The sequence below is a fragment of the Scyliorhinus canicula genome, chromosome 9, assembly GCF_902713615.1.
Source record: "Scyliorhinus canicula chromosome 9, sScyCan1.1, whole genome shotgun sequence".
Lineage (NCBI taxonomy): Eukaryota > Metazoa > Chordata > Chondrichthyes > Carcharhiniformes > Scyliorhinidae > Scyliorhinus > Scyliorhinus canicula.
The window spans coordinates 120771680-120792962 of NC_052154.1; the positions used below are offsets into that span (position 1 = coordinate 120771680).

Sequence of the window (21283 nt, forward strand, 5' to 3'; positions counted from 1 at the left end):
GCGGGGAGGAGCACCGGGTATCGCTATACGCGGACGACCTGCTGCTATACGTGGCAGACCCAGAAGGGGGAATGCCGGAGGTGATGGAACTGCTAGCAGAGTTTGGGGACTTTTCGGGGTACAAGCTAAACTTGGGCAAGAGTGAGGTATTTGTGATACACCCAGGGGACCAGGAAGAGGGAATCGGGAGACTCCCGTTTAAGAGAGCAGGAAAGAGTTTTAGATATTTAGGGGTGCAGGTGGCAAGGAACTGGGGGACTCTCCACAAGCTGAACTTCTCCAGGCTGGTGGAACAGATGGAGGAGGAATTTAAAAGGTGGGACATGGTGCCGCTGTCGCTGGCGGGCAGAGTGCAGTCCGTTAAAATGACGGTCCTCCCGAGGTTTTTGTTTTTATTTCAGTGCTTGCCCATCTTCCTCCCTAGGGCCTTCTTCAAAAAGGTGATGAGTAGCATCATGAGCTACGTGTGGACGCACGGCACCCCAAGGGTGAGGAGGGTCTTCTTGGAGCGGAGTAGGGATAGTGGAGGGCTGGCATTACCCAATCTTTCAGGGTATTACTGGGCGGCAAATGTATCGATGGTGCGCAAGTGGATGATGGAAGGGGAGGGGGCAGCTTGGAAACGAATGGAGAGGGCGTCCTGTGGCAACATAAGCCTGGGGGCCCTAGTAACGGCGCCATGGCCGCTCCCTCCCACGAGGTACACCACGAGCCCGGTGGTGGCGGCCACCCTCAAGATCTGGGGGCAGTGGAGGCGACACAGGGGGGAAGTGGGAGGTCTGATGGAGGCACCGTTAAGAGGGAACCACAGATTCATCCCGGGGAACATGGACGGGGGATTTCAGAGCTGGCACAGGGTGGGCATCAGGCAGCTGAAGGATCTGTTTGTAGATGGGAGGTTTGCGAGCCTGAGAGAGCTGGAGGAGAAATTCGGGCTCCCCCCGGGAAACATGTTTAGACATTTGCAGGTGAAGACATTTGCTAGACGCCAGGTGGAAGGGTTTCCCTTGCTCCTCAGTAGGGGGGCGAGTGATAGGGTGCTCTCGGGGGTCTGGGTCGGAGGGGGGAGGATATCAGACATCTACAAAGTAATGCAGGAGGCGGAGGAGGCATCAGTAGAGGAGCTGAAAGCCAAGTGGGAGGGGCAGCTGGGAGAACAGATAGAGGATGGGACATGGGCTGATGCCCTGGAGAGGGTTAATTCTTCCTCCTCGTGTGCGAGGCTTAGCCTCATTCAATTTAAGGTGCTACATAGAGCCCATATGACGGGGACAAGGATGAGTCGGTTCTTTGGGGGTGAGGACAGATGTGTTAGGTGTTCGGGAAGTCCAGCGAACCATGTCCATATGTTTTGGGCATGTCCGGCACTGGAGGAGTTCTGGAAGGGGGTGGCAAGGACGGTGTCGAGGGTGGTGGGATCCAGGGTCAAACCAGGATGGGGACTTGCGATCTTTGGGGTTGGGGTGGAGCCAGGGGTACAGGAGGCGAGAGAGGCCGGAGTACTGGCCTTTGCGTCCCTAGTTGCTCGAAGAAGGATACTAATACAGTGGAAGGACGCGAGGCCTCCAAGCGTGGAAACTTGGATTAATGACATGGCAAGCTTTATTCAGTTGGAAAGGGTCAAATTCGCCCTGAGAGGGTCGGTACAAGGGTTCTTTAGGCGGTGGCAGCCTTTCCTCGACTTTTTGGCTCAGAGATAGGGTACAGAGGTCGCAGCAGCAGCAACCCGGGGGGGAGGGGAGGGGGGGGGGAGAGGGGGGGGGGTGGCAACAACGGTTGTGGTGGGTTATTTACGGTTGAAATGCGGGCACATTTGCTCGCAGTTCATGTTTGATGTTGAGTGTTGCTTTGTTTGTTTTTGGGGGAGGGGGGAGGGGGGGAGGGACAACGCGCGCGCGAGTTCGGGCGGGGGGGGATATTTGTTAAGAGGGAATATTTTGTAATATTTTATAGTTAGTTGGGGTAAATATCTTCATGTAAAAAATTCTTTCAATAAAAATTATTTTTTAAAAAAACTACTCCGTTGATGGTTGGGCCGTCGCAACAGGGGTCCGACCATCAGCCATATTGACTTCTGCCGCAACCTCCACCCAGCCCTTGCTTTGTCTTCTTATTTCTCCCTTTTCGATCCCTTGGGGTTCTTCATTCCATACTCCAATGTGTGGATCCAGTGCTAAATTGACTTCGCCTTCAAAGCCAGCGCTCAAAAACGCAAAACAAATGGGGGGAATGGTCCAAAAGTCCAGCCAGAGCGGGAGCCACCAAATGCGCGACTTACTCTCTCATAGCCACCACCGGAAGCCGTTATACCTTTGTTAAGCTGCTTTTATCCCGCCCGTCTATATAAAACGTATATATATGTCTATATAGAAGTATGTATAAGTATTTATAAAAAGTAGTCCCAGCACTACACAAGAGGGAAGGGAAAGTTTGTCCATTTTGCAAGGACTATGTCAGCATTAATATCATAATCAATCAAAACAGGATCAAAGGGCAGTGATATTAATACCATACTTAAACCGAGCATGGGTATCTTTGTTTCTGTGCCATTGAGTAGGGCAGCATATCTCTTCTTGCTGACATTCACTCCATTTTTCTTTTCTTCTGTGACAGCATGATGGAATGCTGCTTCAGTGCAGAGGTTGTGCAGCAAGTTCTGAAAAAATCCACATCCTCTATCGCGGAGGAAATTCATCGCATGGAGGACAGCACATATAAAGAAGTGAAGAGTTGGAGGCAAAAGGTTGAGGTGACTGTTAAGCTTTGTAAAAGAGGAACTCGAGTACACCATTGAGCCTGCCCCACCGTTCTAATGCGTTGGGCCGAGGCATTGTTTACCTGTATCTGCCCTTTCAAATCTTTCAAACATTTTAAACACCTCATTTAGTTCCATCCTCAATCTTCTGAGCTCAAGGGAATTTTAGTCACCTTCATGCAACCTGTCCTTATAAATTGACCCTCTAAACCCCAGATGGATCCTCGTCAAGTATCAGTATGATTGAAGCAATGCTCCTCTTTGTATTTCAGAATCTTTGGGCAGAATTATCCACAACGACTAAGCGTCATTTTGGGCGAGAAAATTGGTGCAATTTGCGCTGGTCAATGTTTTCCGCCCACATGAAACACGCTGCGCCTGAGTCGCCACGTGTCTTCTTTGCTCGCCGTGGGGCTCAGCTGAGCACTGCAATCAAGGGGGCACGGCATTCACTCTGAGTCAAGCCAGGAGGAAAGCAGCAAGAAATCCCATGCCTAGATTATCTGAGGGGGGCCTTCACCAGACTTCTCAATAGCTTGGAGGAAAGGCGGACCACGATGTACCCAGGTGTTGGCAGGAGATCCCTGAGCAATGTCACCAATGCTGCCTGGGAGGAGGTGCCAGCAGTTGTGAGTGCAAGCAGCATGACAAAAAGAACCAGGGTGCACTGTCGCAAAAGATGAACAACCTCCTATGTGCTGCAAGGGTGAGGTACCACCGGTCTCCCCCTGGCATTTGTTCTTTCCGTCAGCCCAGAAAGTCACTGTTAACCCATTTGCTGCCAACCCGCAGACTCCCAACACCTGTCCTCACAGCATAATGTTTGAAACCCCTCAGCGTTCCTCATCACAACTCCGTTCTGCCTCAGTGCAGTGCCCATGAATGCCAGTTGTTCTCGACATCCGGCCTGACAGGCGTTGGGCTCATAATGTCCCTTCCGTGTTTCCGGAATAGAAGGAAAGGGAGAAGACGGGTGGGGAAATGCCTGAGCTCCGAATTCTCACTTCCTTCGAGGCAAGGGCAATGGACCTCGCCTGGGGAGGGCCAGGAGTGTGCCATCACCAACAGAAAAGGTTGACCTACAGCACAGAAATGAGGTTATGTTGCACCTTCACCCAGATGACCTGTCTCAAGTGAGTTGTTAAGTGCCTAAATGCTTGACCATGCCATGGACTAAAACCATGTTCCTTATCTTGCAGGAACACCATCCATCAAGGCCATCAAGGAGCAGGGCCCCCCTCCCCCCCCCCTCCCCTTGAATCTTCGACACCACCTCAGAGGAGATCTCCAAGGAGAAGATCAAAGAGATGCCACATCTAACACCGCACCATCCACCATCGCAGACACAATCGCCTTGGTGGGCAACCTCAGCAGACAGGCCTCTGGGTCTCTATCTGATGAGCAGCTCACTTCTTCTGCAGCACATCAGGTGGAATGTCCTAGAGATCGGGCAGTTGGAGGTCTGCTGGATCCCACTACTCAGCTGTGCCCCAGCAGGTGTTGTGCCTCTGCACAAGTTCCTTCCTCAGATGCCAGAGATGCCAAGTCAGAGCCAGGAAATCCAGGAGCGGTTATCAGTGACGTTCCTGCAAGTGCAAGGCCGATTGGAGGAGTCCCAAATCCTTCAGTCACAGGAGATGTTGCCAGAATTGCGTGGCACCTAGGCCAGCACTGCAAGGGTGGCGACCGGAGTGGAAAGCCTGGATCAAGACGTCAGAACCATGACTAGTGGAGTCCGAGGCATGGCCCACTCTCTGAGGACCATAACTGAGGGCCTTGCGAGCATGGTCCAGACACAGAGGACCATTGCTAAGGCCATCAACACCATGGTGCAGACAATACGGAAATGCCAGGACTGGCAGAGCCAGAAGACCTAAAGGCCTCTGGAGCTTACTCCAGATGCTCCTCATCGAATAGAAACTCCCCCAGGGCCTTCCCAGCTCCATCAGGGATGGGGAGCCACTGTAGGCCAGCCCAGGGCCTGCCACCAAGGAGGCGACTGGGGTCTCCAGTTGGTGCTCCAGTTCTTCCAAAACCCCCGACATCGGCGCATCTAAAGATCAGCTGCCCCTCTGTCCAATGTAATCACATTGAGGGCGGAGGAAACACTGGAGCCCATCCTGGGGCCTTCTACCAAAGAGACCTTGGCATTCTCCAGCACCTCTGAAACCCCCTTCCGGACACCGGCACACCTCAAGGGCAGCAGGCATAACAAGATGATACGGCAGCACCAGTGACACCCGAAGGTCAGCAGGGTCCCTCCTGGTACAGGCCCTCCAGGGAATGCCCACCAATGGCATCTCAGGCTACAGGCACAGAAGGCAGCAGGCCCTTCCACTTCTGATGTGCATCCTGGGAACAGACCAAGATATAGTGGTATGCCTCGCCACATTAAGTAGTCCTAGGGGCATTTAGTGAGCACAGGTGAAGCGAGGCACCCCTAGTTAGGTTTCAAACGATGTATCACGATCACTCATCAGAAAAATAAAACCTTTTAAAGTTCAAAGCCTTAACACCTCACTTTCTTTGATCCATTTCCCACTGGGAAAAGTCATCATCCCATCTGAAATCAGCGCTTCCCACTGGCCCTCAAAGCAGAGCGAACAGTAAAACTCAATGGTACCCATGGTGACAAACGTATTGGAATGACTGTGCTATCACTCAGTGAACACTTCAGCTTACCCCTTTCTCACCTTTGGAGCTGCAGCACAAAGGAATGTGCCCCTGGCCCTCACTCAGACATGAGACTGAGAGTCAGTGTTCGGTCAACAGACAGGCAGGAGTCTCCACAACTTTCCTCAATGCGAGTCATTAACCCCTTCCGACCTTGACACGAGACTTAAGAACATGGACATCCAGACTCAGCACCCTGGTCAGATGTTAATTAACATTTCAATGGGGCAGAGTGTGTGGCCTCGGATATCTTTGGGGTGGAGGGGGATGCCGGACAACAATCTTCTTATTGGGAGAACCGAGAGGCGATGAGGGAATCCTTGGTCCTCCTGCCCATGTCACCGCCTGTCCTCCATACTTCAGTCCTCCTCGGGCCCTCCCTCCACTCTCTCTTGGTCCTCTCCATCCTCCAGGATGTCGCCTGAGGTAGAATGGCACTTTTCATAGTTGTAAAGATGGCCTTGTTCACGAGTTTTCATGATGTACAGCACAAAATTATCCGATCAGGATAGCCATTACCCTCCAGGCTGCCTTTAATGCGCACTATTTCAGCATCAAACCTGCACGGCTTGGGCCCTATTTATCAGGTTGCCCATTAGACCAATCTGTGGAACTGTTAGAATCCCAAGATATTGACCAATAAAGGTAGGCTTTCGGTAATCCATTGAAGAGAACCTGGTGGCAGATTCCTCAATGAGTACATCAAGGAAAGCAAATTAATTTGACTGCTCCATTTCAAAGGTATTTTTGAGCGTAGGATAGAGCCCATTAAGACATGTAAAGAAATTATTACATGTTGCTGCAGATTGAAGTATAGCAAAGGTGACCACATGTTGGAAATATGTAAGGGGTCACTCCATCGAAGACAGGTTCTCCAACAAAGAACTCAACAAAGATGTTTGAGAGAGCTGGGCCTAGAGGGGATCCCATAACAACACCATTTAGTTGGCCATACATGGTGTCATTAAAACTGAACTGTACTGAGCAAGTTGTCATGTTCATAAGTTCAACTAATACTGTTTCACGCAATGACGGTGGATCTAGATCGCCATGACATTTCTGCTTCAACTCAAATATCAATGGCTTCCTTAACCGGAATGCTGGTGAATAGGTCAGCAATGTCAAATGAGCTCATGTACACAGCATTGTTCTCGATATGAAAGTCCTGTATGGTCTTCACAAATGTGAAGGAACCATTTACCATGTGTGTGGAAAACCTGCTCAAAACTGGTTGTAATAATTCTTACCACCATGGGCTGGATTCCCCGATCTACTAGCCATTTATTTCTCGATGGCACGCCATTCGCTGGCGGCAGGATTCCGCCTTCCCGCCGCTTGTCAATGGGATTCCCCATTGTAGCCACCCCACACCACCTGAAAAACCACGGATGGGGGCGCGCTGCCAGCAGGAAACGTGAATCACAACAGTTACCCTGGAAGGGCAAGGATCTCAAAAATGTGAGCATCAGGTGAATCTAGCTGTTTCACGCTGCTGCTATGCAGTAGCAACACACGGGCAAGTTGCCGCAAACAGGATACGGCTGTCAAGCCAAAAATACATTGTGGGAGCAATCTAACTAAATTGCAACAGAGTCCCGTGACCAGCTTGTTTAGCCAGGTGTTTCCCAGTGCTCACCAAGGCCCCACTTGGTCCCGTTTACTGCTCTTAGGAGCTCCTCTCGCCAGAACTCATCAGTGAAGGAGGAGATCAGGACGCCGTTTAAAAATGGCATCTGGATCTCTCAACATCCCCCTGACATGACCTCGGATCCCCTAAGCCCCAACTCAGCAATAAGGAGGGTCCTCCGGCCCCGTCGTCCAGCCAATGTCCCACCTCAAATGGGCAGGGAACTCCCAGGCCCAATTCCTGGCACAGGAAAAATGCCAGCCTGGTTCTTTGGCAGTGGTCCAGCCAGCTGGCAGTGCCACTTGGGCACCTTGGTAGTGCCAGGTTGACACCATGGTGCCAGTGCCAGGGTGCCAAGCTGGCAGTGCCAGGGTGCCCAAGTGGCACCAGCAGTGCCAGGGTGCCACCCTGCCCAGAGGGCAACCACCTGAGGTACGATGGTTCCCTGGGTGACCACCTCCTTGGTGCCGTTTTGTCTGGTTCATGTTTCTGGGAACCAGTACTAAATAAAGGTCTCCAAGGTGAAGGGGTTAGATCCCTCGGTCGATCAGGCAAGGTGCATTTTAGAGTGAGACTAGCTGCTTCCCTGTAATATGCAGATTTGCCAAATATAGGCAGGATTCAGATTGCAAGGTCTTGCGAGATTCTGATAGGTCACGCGAGGCGTGGCGAGCTGGGTAGATCCAGGAAAAGAGATTTCCTGGCATCTACTGGCGGCGTTGCAGACCGTTAGCTCGAACGGGGACGTGGCGCGACTGGTAGATTCTGCCCTCTGTTTTTCGCACAAATGACTAATTGTGATATGTAAATTTCAGTGCTAGGTATGTAGGCTGTATATCCTAAAGATGATATCAAACAGCATGGCCGGGATTCTCCGATCCCGCGCCGGGTCAGAGAATCGCCGGGGGATGAGAGAATCGTCGGGGGATGAGAGAATCACGCCATGCCACGCCGACGCCGGGCTGCCGATTCTTACAACCGGAGAATCGGCGCTAATCGTGCCCATGGGGTCGCTGCCGTGCCGATCAGGGGCCGTTGAAAGTTGCCCCCCCTCCCCCAGCGATTCTCCGTGCCTCAATGGGTCGAGAGCCCTCCGAGTTCCGCTGAGTCCCGCCGGTGTGGGTTACGTATGGTCCTACCCGGAGGGACCTCGGAGTTATGGCTGCAGGAGCCATCCTGGTGGGAGGGGCAAGGGGATCCGGCTCCGGGGGGGGGGCTCCACGGTGGCCAGGTCCGCGATCGGGGCCTACCGATGGGTGGGCGGACTAATTCCGGGGTGGGTGTGTGGTGCCTATGTTCCTCTGCACCAGGCCCCTGTAGGGCTCAGCCATATTGCCCGGGGGCTGGCACGGAGACGGCAACGCAAGCGCATGCGCGGACCCGCACTGGCTTTCGAGCGCCAGAGCAGCGGACACCACTCCGACGCTGTACTAGCCCCCCTAGGAAGGGTTGAATGCCTGGGCCTGGAGGCCCATTGACGCCGGAGTCACTTGCACTGATTTGGACGCCGGCATCAACAGTTGGCCTGGATTCTACGCTGCTGTTCGTAATGGGAAAAGTACAGACCATACCCAACCAGCCCATGTTTGGAAAACTCAAAACAGTATCCACCGTTAGATGTGATTCCTTGATTGGACAACAGCTGCTAAATAATCCTCAGTGAGCTAAGAACTATGTTGTCAACCAATTTAAGATTGTCTGTCAGGCTTTCAGTGTGGCGCATTAGTGTGTACTAGAAACTACATGTGTTAATACACAGGGCCCTGTTGTTTGCAGACAGAAAGAACATTTATACACATTGCACCCATTTCAGCTAACCTAAAAAGTGATAGCCATTTATGGGTTCATTCCTCATGGCAATGCCTTGACCATTCAGAATCAAGTTGCCTGGTTTAAATTTCGAACAATGCTTGGTAGTTAACTGTCAGTCACCATCAACTGGTGCATTCTCCATCGCAACGCCTCTATCAATCAGTGTTCATTTTCTAACCAATTATCATTCTCTTCTCATACTGTATAACATTTGTTGTTTCCCCTTACATTGGAGTTCTTGCAAATTGTCCTTGAAGATGAAAAGCTTTGACAAAATGTGTGCTTTATCAGCGGTACTCAAGTTCTGTCACCAAATGACTATTTTCCAATTTTCACCTGAAGGATCTGCGACACCAGCTGCACCAGGAACATTTCCGTTGCTGCACCATGGAATCTGAAATCCGTCTTCTCAGAGATGAAATAATGCGGCTGCAGAAGCATCTATTCTACCAGCAGTCATCCGAAAGGTATGTTTCATGGTGCTCAGGTGAGTGATCATTCTCCCAATGTTTAGACATTTTACCTCAGCTGGTTTCCTTCTTTAAAACTTGAGTTACAACCAGGGTTGGTTGTCAGATCCCAATGAGTAACATGGCTGAGATTGGCTGAACTTAGATCTTTCTCGTCTGTGTGGTTCAGCAGAAAACCATGGGCTTTTGTATGGGTGGAGCATTTGATGAGGTGGAGCTTGGGGGAGCTAGTAAAATGATTCTTGCTTCTCCTGGCCCACAAGCAGTTCTGTAAAGGCTTCCATTCTACCCAGAGCTCTATTGGTGTGTCTTCAGCAGCCAAGTTTCTTGAGGGCTGGGAAAGCCTCATTCAAACATTTCAGTTGCCAGCCCGCCTCCTGGGAGTGACTTGACTGTATGCCTCATGGCCTGCTTCCAGTAGGGTGGGTTTCAGATTTCTAAAAATTAACATAGGTATGATCTCAACCCACTGTTCTTTGGGGTGTTAAAGTTCATCCTGCAATGTGTGCTCTTGCCTCCTTCTGGATGGATGAAGCAGGACAGAAAAGGAACCTAATAGGTCTGGAGAAAAAGATTTTAAGTTATTGGAAAAAAATTGGCTTCTAAAAGTAAAATGATTGTCATTGTATTTGCATTTGGCTTACTAACATCAAATTACGAAGTCTGTGGTGTTACTGCCCTGTGGAGAGAAGATGGGAAGGTGGGGGAGTAGATTGACACATTTGGAAAGAATTGGAGCTGTGCTCGGTTACAACTTCCCCCCACCACTGTCCTTTTACAGATATCGAATGGCACTTGCACTTTAGAAAGTGAGTAGGCCTAATGAGCAATGCCTCTAGCTCTTTTGGACCTTTTATTTATGACATAATGACAGGATGTTTAATGCCAAAATATTCATCAGACCACAGCTGGATTTCTCTCTGGTAAATGCCACACATGTTGGATAATAGATTGCAGAAAATCGTAAATTGCAAGTTCCAGCTTCCCATCAGCTGAGGGTGACTCCCATCCCATCAAGGAAAGGCAGGAGTAAAATGGTGCGGAGCAAAGACACATTAACCGAACTAAACTTTGCAATATATATACATAAATATATATACAAAAAAGAAAAGCACCAAGCAAAGGAGAGGATTTATATTTATACAGCACCTTTCAGCCTCAGGAGGTCCAAAAGCCTTTGGAACCAATTAAATATTTTTGCTCTTGTATTGTAAGAATAGTGAGTCGATCTTATACACTGTGAGATCTCATAAAAAGCAATATGATAATGACCAGATAAAGCATTGAAGGTGATGTTGTTTAAGGGGTAAATATTGTGCAGGTTACCGAGGACAATTCTTTGCAATAGTGCCTGGAGGCTTTTACATCCACAGGGCAGACAATGCTTCGATTTAACTTCTCATCGAAAAGTGGCACCGCCAACTGTGCAGAGTGTCAGCCTAGATTTTGTCCTCAAGACTTGGAGTGGGGCTTGTACACAGAATATTCTAATTGAAGGATGAGAGCGTTACCCACTGAGACACACCTGACATTTATATCCTGTAGCTTGGGAGCCAAAGGTTTCATTTCAAAGTATCTAATTATAGTTCTTTTCTCTTCCCACGTGAATGCTGGGAAGAAATCCATCAGGCCTGCACTGACATTCTGAAAGAGCACCCTACCTCGACTCACTCTCCTGCCCTATCCCCCATAACCACACCTAACCTACACTTCCTTGGACACCAAGGGGCATTTATACATTGGTTAATTGAGAAACCCCACCCCTAGTAGAGGAGCTTGAACTCCACAAGGAGCACGGGGAATGTAAGCATTCAACCCCATGGATCCCATGTGGGATAATACAGTGGGATTTATGGGCATCACGTTAGCACTGTGGGTAGCACCGTTGCTTCACAGCTCCAGGGTCCCAGGTTCGATTCCCGGCTTGGGTCACTGTCTGTGTGGAGTCTACATGTTCTCCCTATTTCTGCGTGGGTTTCCTCCGGGTGCTCTGGTTTCCTTCCATAAGTCCCAAAAGACGTGCTGTTAGGTAATTTGGACATTCTGAATTCTCCCTCTGTGTATCCGAATAGGCGCCGAATGTGGCAACTAGGGACTTTTCACAGTAACTTCATTGCAGTGTTAATGTAAGCTAATAAAAATTATTATTATTGACAATAAAAATTATTATTATTATTAAGCACAGGTACCCAGAGAATTATCCTGGGTGTCTGGGTTATGAGTCCAGCAACAACACCACTATGCCACTGCCCCGCTCCTTCCCCCCTTTCAAAAAATAATTCGAAAATCAGCCTGCCAGTCCACACAACAATATTGTGGCATGGACCGGGTATTATTGGATGATTGGCTAGTGCATTTGACACTTATTGATTTATTTACATATGAACTGCTGAATTCAATGGCCCCTCTCCCCCGACCTACTTAGGAGCTCAGGGATGGGGCAAGATCGTGGGCTAGGCGTCGTTTCCTCGGTTAAATCATGCCTGATGGGAGCAGGTAAAACCCAGCGCTGAGTGTGTGAATAACACCAAAGTAGATGGATGGCGGGTATGAAATCATAGGGACATAGTAACAGGATTGTTACATGAGTAAGCCATTCAAACCTTTGGAGTCTGTTTCCGCCAAATAATTAGATCCTGAATGAGTTGAACCTCAATGCCATTTATCCACCTCGCCTCCAGATTCTTTCATACACCTCAAAGAAAATGGAACTTAATCTTGAAATTTTCAACTGACTTAGTTTTGACAACGTTTTGGGGGAAAGTGTTCCAGATTTCCAGTACCATTTGTTTGAAGGAGTGCTTCTTGATATTGCCCACTGAATGACTTAGATCGAATCTGCAGGTTTCTGCCGCAGTTCCAATATCACTGCCACCAGGGTGCAGAGGTTCTTTGATTCTTCATCAAAACCTTTTTTAAAAAAAAATATTTTTATTAGGGTATTTGCAAGTTTTTATAATAATAACAATAACAGCGACATAAACATAGTACAATAAACATTTCCACCTCCATCACAATCTTCACACACACCAACCATAAAACAACAGTCCGGCCCTCTCCGCACACCCCCCCCCCTTTTGAATTCTGCTTCTGCTGACATTTTAATTTTCCCCGAGAAAGTGGCTGAATGGCCGCCACCGCCGGGTGAACCCAACCATTGACCCTCTTAGGGTGCCACATGAGAAACCCAGCCATGTCACTAACCCAGGTCTCGACAATCGTGGGGCTTCGAGCCTCTCCACGTTAATAAGATCCATCTCCAGGCTACCAGGGAGGCAAAGGCCAAGACGTCGGCCTCGTTCACCCCCTGAACTCCTGGCTCTTCCGACACTCCTAAGATCGCTACGTCCAGACTCAACACCAACCGTGTTTTGAGTACCGTGGACATCGCCTTCGCGAAACTCTGCCAAAACCCTCTAAGCTTTGGGCATTCCCAAAATGTGGACATGATTTGCTGGGTTTCTCGCGCCTCGCACACCTGTCCTCTACCCCAAAAAACTTGCTCACCCGAGCCACCGTCATGTGTGCCCAGTGAACTACCTTGAATTTTATCAGGCTAAGCCTAGCGCATGATGAGGCAGTATCAACCCTGCTTATGGCATCCGCCCATAGCCCCGCCTCTATCTCTCCTCCTAGCTTGTCCTCCCACTTGCCCTTAAGCTCCTCCATCGAGTTTCCTCTGCATCCAAAAGTTCCTGGAAATATCTGATACCTTCCCCTCTCCCACCGGGTACTGGAGACTACTCTAGCCTGTATCCCCCACGGTGGCAGCAGCGGAAAGGCCGGAACCTGCCTTCTCAAGAAGTCTCAAAACTGCAAATACCTAAAACCATTTCCTGTTGGCAATTCAAATTTATCCTCCAAGGCTTTCAAGCTGGGGAAACTCCCATCTATAAATAGATCCCCCCTCCTCCTAATTCCTGCCCTTTGCCATCGCCGGTACAAACCGATGATTATTATAAATCGGGGTCCAAACCGATGCTCCCTCCACTCTCTTATATCTCCTCCACTGCCCCCAGATTCTCAGAGCCACCACCATCACCAGACGTGTGGAGTATCGGGCTGGCGAGAACGGAAGAGGTTCCGATATCAGTGCCCCCCCCCCCCATTACCCACTTCCTAACCATGGCTATGTTAGCCGCCCGGTAGTAATTGCACAAGTTCGGCAGCACCAACCCACCCTTCCCCCGACTGCGCTCTAGCAACACTTTCTTCACTCGTGGGTTTTACCCGCCCACACAGAGCCTGCAATAACCTTATTCACCGCTTCAAAAAGGCCCTTGGGATGAAGATTGGGAGGCACTGAAAGACAAACAGAAATCTGGGGAGGACCATCATTTTCACGGTCTGTATCCTCACCAGTGATAACGGGAGCATGTCCCATCTCTTAAAGTCCTCTTTCATTTGTTCTATGAGCCGGGATAACTTTAACTTGTGCAGTGCCTCCCATTCCCGGGCCACCTGGATACCCAGATACCGAAAGCTCCTTCCCACCATTCTAAGTGGCAGCTCTCCCAGTCTCTTCTCCTGCTCTCTTGCTTTGACCGTGAACATCTCGCTTTTCCCCATGTTCAATTTATACCCCGAAAAATTACCAAATTCCCCGAGGATCCGCATAACTTCCCCCATACCCTCCAAAGGGTCTGAAATATACAAGAGCAGGTCATCTGCATAAAGTGAGACCCGGTGCTCCACCCCCTTCCGAACCAGCCCTTTCCAGTTCCTAGAGGCTCTTACACTATGGCCAATGGCTCTATGGCCAGAGCAAACAGTAGTGGGAGAGGGGGCACCCTTGCCTCGTCCCTCAGTGTAGTTTAAAATACCTCGACCTTAGTCAGTTCGTATGCACACTCGCTACTGGTGCCTGATAGAGCAACCGCACCCAGTCAATGAAGCCCTCACCAAACCCAAAACTTCCCAGTGCCTCCCACAGGTAATCCCACTCCACCAGATCAAAAGCCTTCTCTGCATCCATCGCTACCACCACCTCCATCTCCCCTCCATCTGAGGGCATCATAATAACATTTAAAGCCTTCGAACATTGTCCTTGAGTTGCCTGCCCTTTACAAATCCTGTCTGGTCCTCCCCTATCACCCCAGGGACACAGTCCTCTATCCTTGTGGCCTGTATCTTAGCCAGCAGTTTGGTGTCCACATTCAGTAGAGGAATTGGCCTGTATGACCAGCATTGCTCCGGATCCTTCTCCCGTTTCAGGATCGATGAAATCGAGGCCTGCGACATTGTGGGGGGAGGACTCCCTTCTCTCTTGCTTCATTAAATGTCCTCACCAACAGTGGGCTCAAAATCTCTGAAAACTTCTTATAGAATTCCACCCGGTAGCCATCTGGCCCTGCGGCATTGCCCGACTGCATGCCCTCCAGCCCCACAATTATTTCCTCAATTTCAATTGGGGCTCCCAGCCCTTCCACCAGATCCTCATCCACCCTCGGTGGTCCGACCATCAATTCACTCGAGACGAAGAGTTGAAGTGAACAGTGGCTTTAATCAGCTAGATCTGCCTGCCTGCGACTGCTCTGCACTGAGAGCCGCATACAGAGCAGCAGCTCTATATATCCCCCCCCCGAAGGGGTGGATCCAGGGGCGGAGCCCACAAAGGCACCAACATGATAGAATGCGGTGTAATACAGTACAATGGTCCATAGGTGGAGCCCACAAGGGCAACAACATAGTACAATGCAATACAGTGGTGAATGGCTGCCATAATACATTCACCACATTCACCCCTGTTAAAAAAATTGAAGTCCAGCTGGGGTGGAGTGGCTCACAGGTTGAGTCTGTCCAGCGCCCTGATCGTGCGCTGCGATCGCCTGAGCTCTAGTTTTGCTGCAGGCACGGGTGTTGAACTCGTCGATGCGGGCATGGGTGTGAACTTCGGGAACGTGTCTTCTGCAGCTTCACCCCTTCACACTGTAGGTCGGCGATGGGGGGAGGGGGTGTAGGAGGGAGAGTGGAGGCCATGTAGGGGCGGGGCGCTGTTCGGTGTAGTTTGTGGGGGGGGGGGGGGTAGGTGATGGTCATAGGGGATCCTGCGGGTGCTAGGTCCTGGAGGGAGACTGTATCTTGTCGGCCGTTGTAGTGCGCTAAGCAGGCATACTGGGGGTTGGCGTGAAGGAGCTGGACCTTCTCTACCAGGGGGTTGGACTTATGGCTCCTCACTTGTTTTCGGAGGAGTACGGGCCCCAATGTCGTCAGCCAGGCTGGAGCGAGACCCCGGAAGTGGATTTTCTAGGGAAAACAAATAAGCGGTCATGAGGGGTCTTGGTCGTCGCTGTGCAAAGTACCCCCAAAGCTGCACTGAATGCGATCCAGAAGCGAGGGACATTGTTTGCAATGCGGGGGAGATTTGGAGTCAACAGCGCCTTACCGTGTCTGTGTGTACGAAGCTCTCCGTGCTCCCGGAGTCAAACAGGCAGGGTGTTCCGTGCCCATTGACCCAGATCTTCATCATAGAGTTCCTGAGGTGCTTTCAACGTGCCTGGTCGAGGGTGACCACGCCAGCTACCCACACCTCGTGGTGGGTAGTTGTCACAAGATTGCTGCCCCCGTCGGTCGCACGTGTCGGGCGGCGTTGAAGATGGCGGCCAGGATGGGGGACCCCGTCGGCCGCACGTGTCGGGCGGTGATAAAGATGGCGGCGAAGATGGCGGCCCCCATGAGTCACATGTGTTGTGTAGAGTCGAAGATGGCTGCCACCACGGACAACATGAGGCGGATGACTCGTCTGAAGGGGGCGGAGCTGGCAGGCACGCAGCCACACTGCGGGGTCTGCGAGCCTGTGAGCCCGAGAGTCAGGCCTGTGATTTGGAGGACTTGGACCTGGCCAGGCAAACTTTGGCAAAGGGTCCTTTCTTGCCGCAGTCGCTACAGGTCGCGTTCCGAGCCGGGCAATGCTGCCAGGGGTGCTGGTGCTGGCCACAGCAATAGCAAGGTAGCCCCGGGTTGGGCGGACAGCCGCGCGGCACAGGCCTGGGGTACTCACTGGTCGGGTGTCCACGGGGGGGTCGCGTGGTCGGAGGGGAAAGTGTTGAGGCTCTGCAACACTACTTCTAGGGAGGTGGCTAGTTTTACTGTCTCTTCTAGGTCGAGGGCGCCCAACTCGAGCAGGCGCTGTTTGACGTAGTTGGACTGGACTCCAGCCACATAGGCGTCCAGGATGGCGAGTTCCACGTGTTGTGAGGCTGTGATGTCCTTGTAGTTGCAGCTTTGCGTGAGTACTTTCAGGTCGTGTAGGTACTCCTCCAGCGATTCCCCGGGGTGTTGGTGGCGAGTGGTGAGGAAATGCTGCGCGAACACTTCGTTCACCGGCCTCACGTATTGCCACTTCAGGATCGCGACCGCGTCTGCGTATGTGGTCGCTTCCTCGATTTGCACGGAGATTCGATGGCTCACCCGGGCGTGGAGGAGGCTCAGCTTCTGTTCGTCGGTGACGGAGGTGGAGGAGGAGGCGGCGAGGTAGGCCTCAAAACAGCGGAGCCAGTGCAAAAAAATCCATTTGGCCTCAGCAGCCTGTGGGTCGAGTTCCAGTCGATCAGGTTTGTGGACTGCTTCCATCGCAATGTTGTAGCTGATTAAATTGATGCGACTATCAATCCACACGAGACGGAGAGTTGAAGTGAACAGTGGCTTTAATCAGCTAGAACAGTGCCTGCCTGCGACTGCTCTGTACTGAGTGCCGCCTACTGGGCAACGGCTTTATATACCTCCCCCAAAGGAATGGAGCCAGGGGTGAAGCCCACAAGGGCACCAACATGATTATAATGCGGTGTAATATAATACAATGGTCCATAGGTGGAGCCCACAAGGGCAACAACATAGTACAATGCAATGCAGTGGTGAATGGCTGCCATAATACATTCACCACACTCGGGAACCTCAACTGACCCAAAAACTGCCTCATCCCCTCCACCCTAGCTGGGGGTTCCGGCCCATATAAGTTGCTGTAAAAGTCCTTAAACACCTCATTCACCACCATTGGGTCCAGGACCATATTCCCACCTCTCCTCTTTACTCTCCCTATCTCCCTGGCCGCCTCCCTTTTCCTGAGCTTGTGCGCTAACATTCTGCTAGCCTTTTCACCGTACTCATAAATCGCCCCTTTGCCTTCCTCACCTGTTCCACCACTTTCCCTGTAGTCAACAGCCCAAAACTCCGCCTGTAACGTCCGCCGCTCCCTCAGCAGCCCCGTGTCCGGGGCCTCCGAGTATCTCCTGTCCACCTGGAGTATCTCCTCCACTAACCTATCCCTGTCAGCCCATTCCGCCTTTTCTCTGTGGGCCCGTATCGAGATTAATTCCCCTCTGACCACTGCCTTCATAGCTTCCCAAACCGTTGCTGCAGGGACCTCCCCCGTATCATTTGGTTCCAGGTACTTCTGGGTGGATGTGTTCACCTGCCCACAGATTGCTTCGTCCGCGAACAACCCCACATCCAGCCTCCATAGCGGGTGTTCGCCTCTCTCCAAACTAACCTGTAGGTCCACCCAATGTGGGGCATGATCCGACACTGCGATTGCCGAGTACTCAGTATCCACCACCCCCGGTATTAGAGCCCTGCTCAGAACAAAAAAGTTGATGCGAGAGTATACCTTGTGGACATGGGAGAAAAAAGAAAACTCCTTCGCCCTTGGCTGTGCAAACCTCCATGGGTCTACTCCCCCCCATCTGTTCTATAAACCCCTTCAATTCCTTTGCCGCGGCTGACACCCTCCCTGTATTGGAATCTGACCGGTCCAATTCCGTATCAATGACTGTTAAAATCTGCCCCCATGATCAAGCTATGTAACTCTAAGTCTGGGATTTTACGTAACACCCGCCTCATAAGTTCCACATCGTCCCAATTCGGAGCATATACGTTCATGCGTTCCACCCGCACCCCCTCCAGCTTTCCACTCACCATTATGTACCTACCCCCCATGTCTGACACGATTCTCCCTGCCTCAAATGCCACTCGTTTATTGATCAAGGTCACTATCCCCCTGGTCTTTGAGTCAAGCCCTAAGTTGAATGCTTGGCCAACCCACCCCTTTCTCAATCTAGTCTGGTCTATAGCCTTTAGGTGTGTCTCTTGTAACATTGCCACGTCCACCTACAGCCCCCTCAAATGCGCAACCAAGCGAGTCCTCTTGACCGGCCCATTCAATCCCGTAACGTTCCATGTAATCAGCCTGGTTGGGGGGGCTTCCCCCCCACCCCCCTCCCCCGCCGACTAGGCATCACCCTTTTTAGGCCAGCCTCCAGCTCGCGCCCCCGGCCCATTCGAGCCCCTCCTTGGGCATTCACCGTCCCCGATCATCCGTTTGTCCCCTAGTAACAGTTTCTCCCCTGTCAGCAAAGCAGCTCCCCCCCTCCACTCCCACCCCCCTGGTAACAGCACAAGAAACCCAATCCCCCTATCAAGCTCCAGCTTAACACCTGCTTGCCCCCCATTGTGCTTCCATGAGTCAGCTGACCAAGCTGACTTGATAGCTCCCACTCATGGCACCAAACAGTCTGTCTCCCCATTGTTCTCTCCCCTCGCCCCCCACTTGGACAAACATATTCAAAGCATCACATTCCCCAGTAAACAAACATCAGAAAAAACAGTGGAAAAATAGCCACAGAAAAAACAACCACAGAAACCAGCCCCCCTCCAACCAGCTCCCAGTAAGACAAAGTTAACTTTAACCATCGAAACAGCCCCTTATTGCACAGAGCACTACTTATTCAAGCCAGCACAAAAGTGATTTTCAACAAATCGCCACGACAATGACCTCCAAGGATTCAGTGTCTTTAGTTCACCTCCAGTATTTTTTCCTTGATGAAAGTCCATACATCGTCTGGTGAATCATAGAATCATAGAATTTACAGTGCAGAAGGAGGCCATTCGGCCCATCGAGTCTGCACCGGCTCTTTGAAAGAGCACCCTACCCAAGCCCACACCTCCACCCTATCCACAAAACCCAGTAACCCGACCCAACACTTAGGGCGATTTTGAACACTAAGGGCAAGTTAGCATGACCAATCCACCTAACCTGCACATCTTTTGATATATTCATCATTGGATATATATATCTTTGGTGTTTTGAAGTAAAAATCACGTTCCTCATATGTGACCCACAGATGGGCTGGATACAACATCCTGAACTTCACCCCCTTCTTAAATGGGCCGTTTTTGACCGATTAAACCCAGCTCGCCTCTTGGCCAAATCCGCGCTCAGGTCTTGATAAATGTGCAGCTCACAATTCTCCCACTCGCTGTTCCTTTCTTTCTTGGCCCACCCCAGAACGTGTTCCTTGTCCAGAAATCGGTGCAAACGTACCACCATCGCCTTCGGCGGCTTGTTAGCTCGGGGCTTCTTCGCAAGGTCTCTGTGCGCTCTATCCACTTCCAGAGGCCAAGGGAACACCTCAGCCCCCATCAACTTCTCCAGCATGTTCCTCACATAGGTTCTTGCATCTGATCCTCACTGACTTCAGGGAGGCCGACGATTCTCAGATTCTGCCTCCTGGACCTGTTCTCCAGGTCCTCCAGATTCTCCTGTATTCTTTTCTGGCAGACATTCATCATCTCCCCCTTGGTCTCCAGCACGGTTAGGTATTCCTCGTGCTTGGACACCTTTTTCTCCACCTTTTGGAACGCACGTCCATGGATTTCTTGATTCTGCACCACCTGATCAATCGAAGCCTTGATCAGGTCCAGCGTGTCCTTCTTAAGCTTGGCGTAGCAATCTTCATAAAACTTCACCAGTTGCTCCATTGACCACTGTGCCGTCTCCCCGCAGCCCTGCTTCTTCGCCATGCTTTCACGCATTGCCAGCTCTGCTCACGTCTTCCTTGTAGAACTTTGTCTTCTCACACGGCCACTTCTGGCCCAATTCCCCATACACGGGGTGGGGGGGGGGAGGGGAGGATTTCTCATCACTGTCTCACTCTTCACCGATTTAACCAATAAAATCCAGGAAAAAAACAGGAGAAAAAGGTCCTGTCACAAACAGGAGCTATCAAATGTGCGACCTACTCCTCCATGGCTGCCACCGGATGTCCCCTTCAGCAAAACCTTTAATCAACTCAAACACGTCAAGTGGATTACCCCATAACCTCTGATACTCCAGGGAATACATGCCTCGTCTATGCAATCTGTCCTCATAATGTAATCCTTTTAACCCTCGGATCATTCTGATGGATCTGCAGTCCAGCCCCACCGAGGTTGATATATAAATGTAAGAATGTGTGTGATATGTTTCCAAAAATACACACTGAGCAATTATATTAAAGTTATCCATTAATTTGTTCAGTCCCGTAACTCGTTACCACTATCCTTTATGTTATACGCTCTCTCTCTCTCTCTCTCTCTCCTCTTCTTAACTAGTTTAAAAAAGTCGGATACCGAGGACATCTTTAGAAAGATTTGTGACATATGTGACAGAGTCCAGGAGCTCAGCCAGGGAACCAGCCTCTCTTTACAAGATAAGAAAAGTAGCTTCACTGTGCCCTCGTTGCACCGGGCCCGGCATTCGGAAGAGCTGACTGGCGAATTCTCCGGTGATAATTAGGGTCCAACTGCGACAAGGAATTTGAGATTTCGGTGTTCACACTGCATGTTGAAACCTATTTGTGCTGACCACCAACAGCAAGCAATGAACGATTGACACTCTGTATATGTTAATGACCAAGGTCAAATGATTATCTGCAATAAATCTTCTCATAAATAGCCAGTGCAACTGAAATATTTTATAATACATTGCTGAAATTTGGTAATGAATGCCTTCAAAATGGGGAGCAGGCGATTTATTAGAGGGGATGCAATAGGATAGTGCAGATGAGAACACATCAGGATTCATTCTACAGAATACAACATAACTAGTATCAGAAATGACAGGAATTTGTATCGAGTGTGCATTAGGTACAAAGAGTTAGAACAGAACAAATACAAAACAAATGATAGGAT

At 50.6% G+C, this 21283-nt stretch overlaps 1 protein-coding gene across 1 annotated transcript in view; it reads left to right on the forward strand.

Moving 5' to 3' along the window:
* LOC119971641 (testis-specific serine kinase substrate-like) overlaps positions 1-21046 on the forward strand; it is an 80151-nt gene extending 59105 nt beyond the window's left edge. The window contains exons 7-9 of the mRNA XM_038807466.1: positions 2614-2749; positions 9210-9334; positions 20705-21046. Of these exons, the coding sequence (XP_038663394.1) occupies positions 2614-2749; positions 9210-9334; positions 20705-20888 (445 nt within the window). The 3' untranslated portion in view covers positions 20889-21046. The remainder of the gene's footprint in view (positions 1-2613; positions 2750-9209; positions 9335-20704) is intronic.
* The last annotated feature ends 237 nt before the right edge of the window (positions 21047-21283 follow it).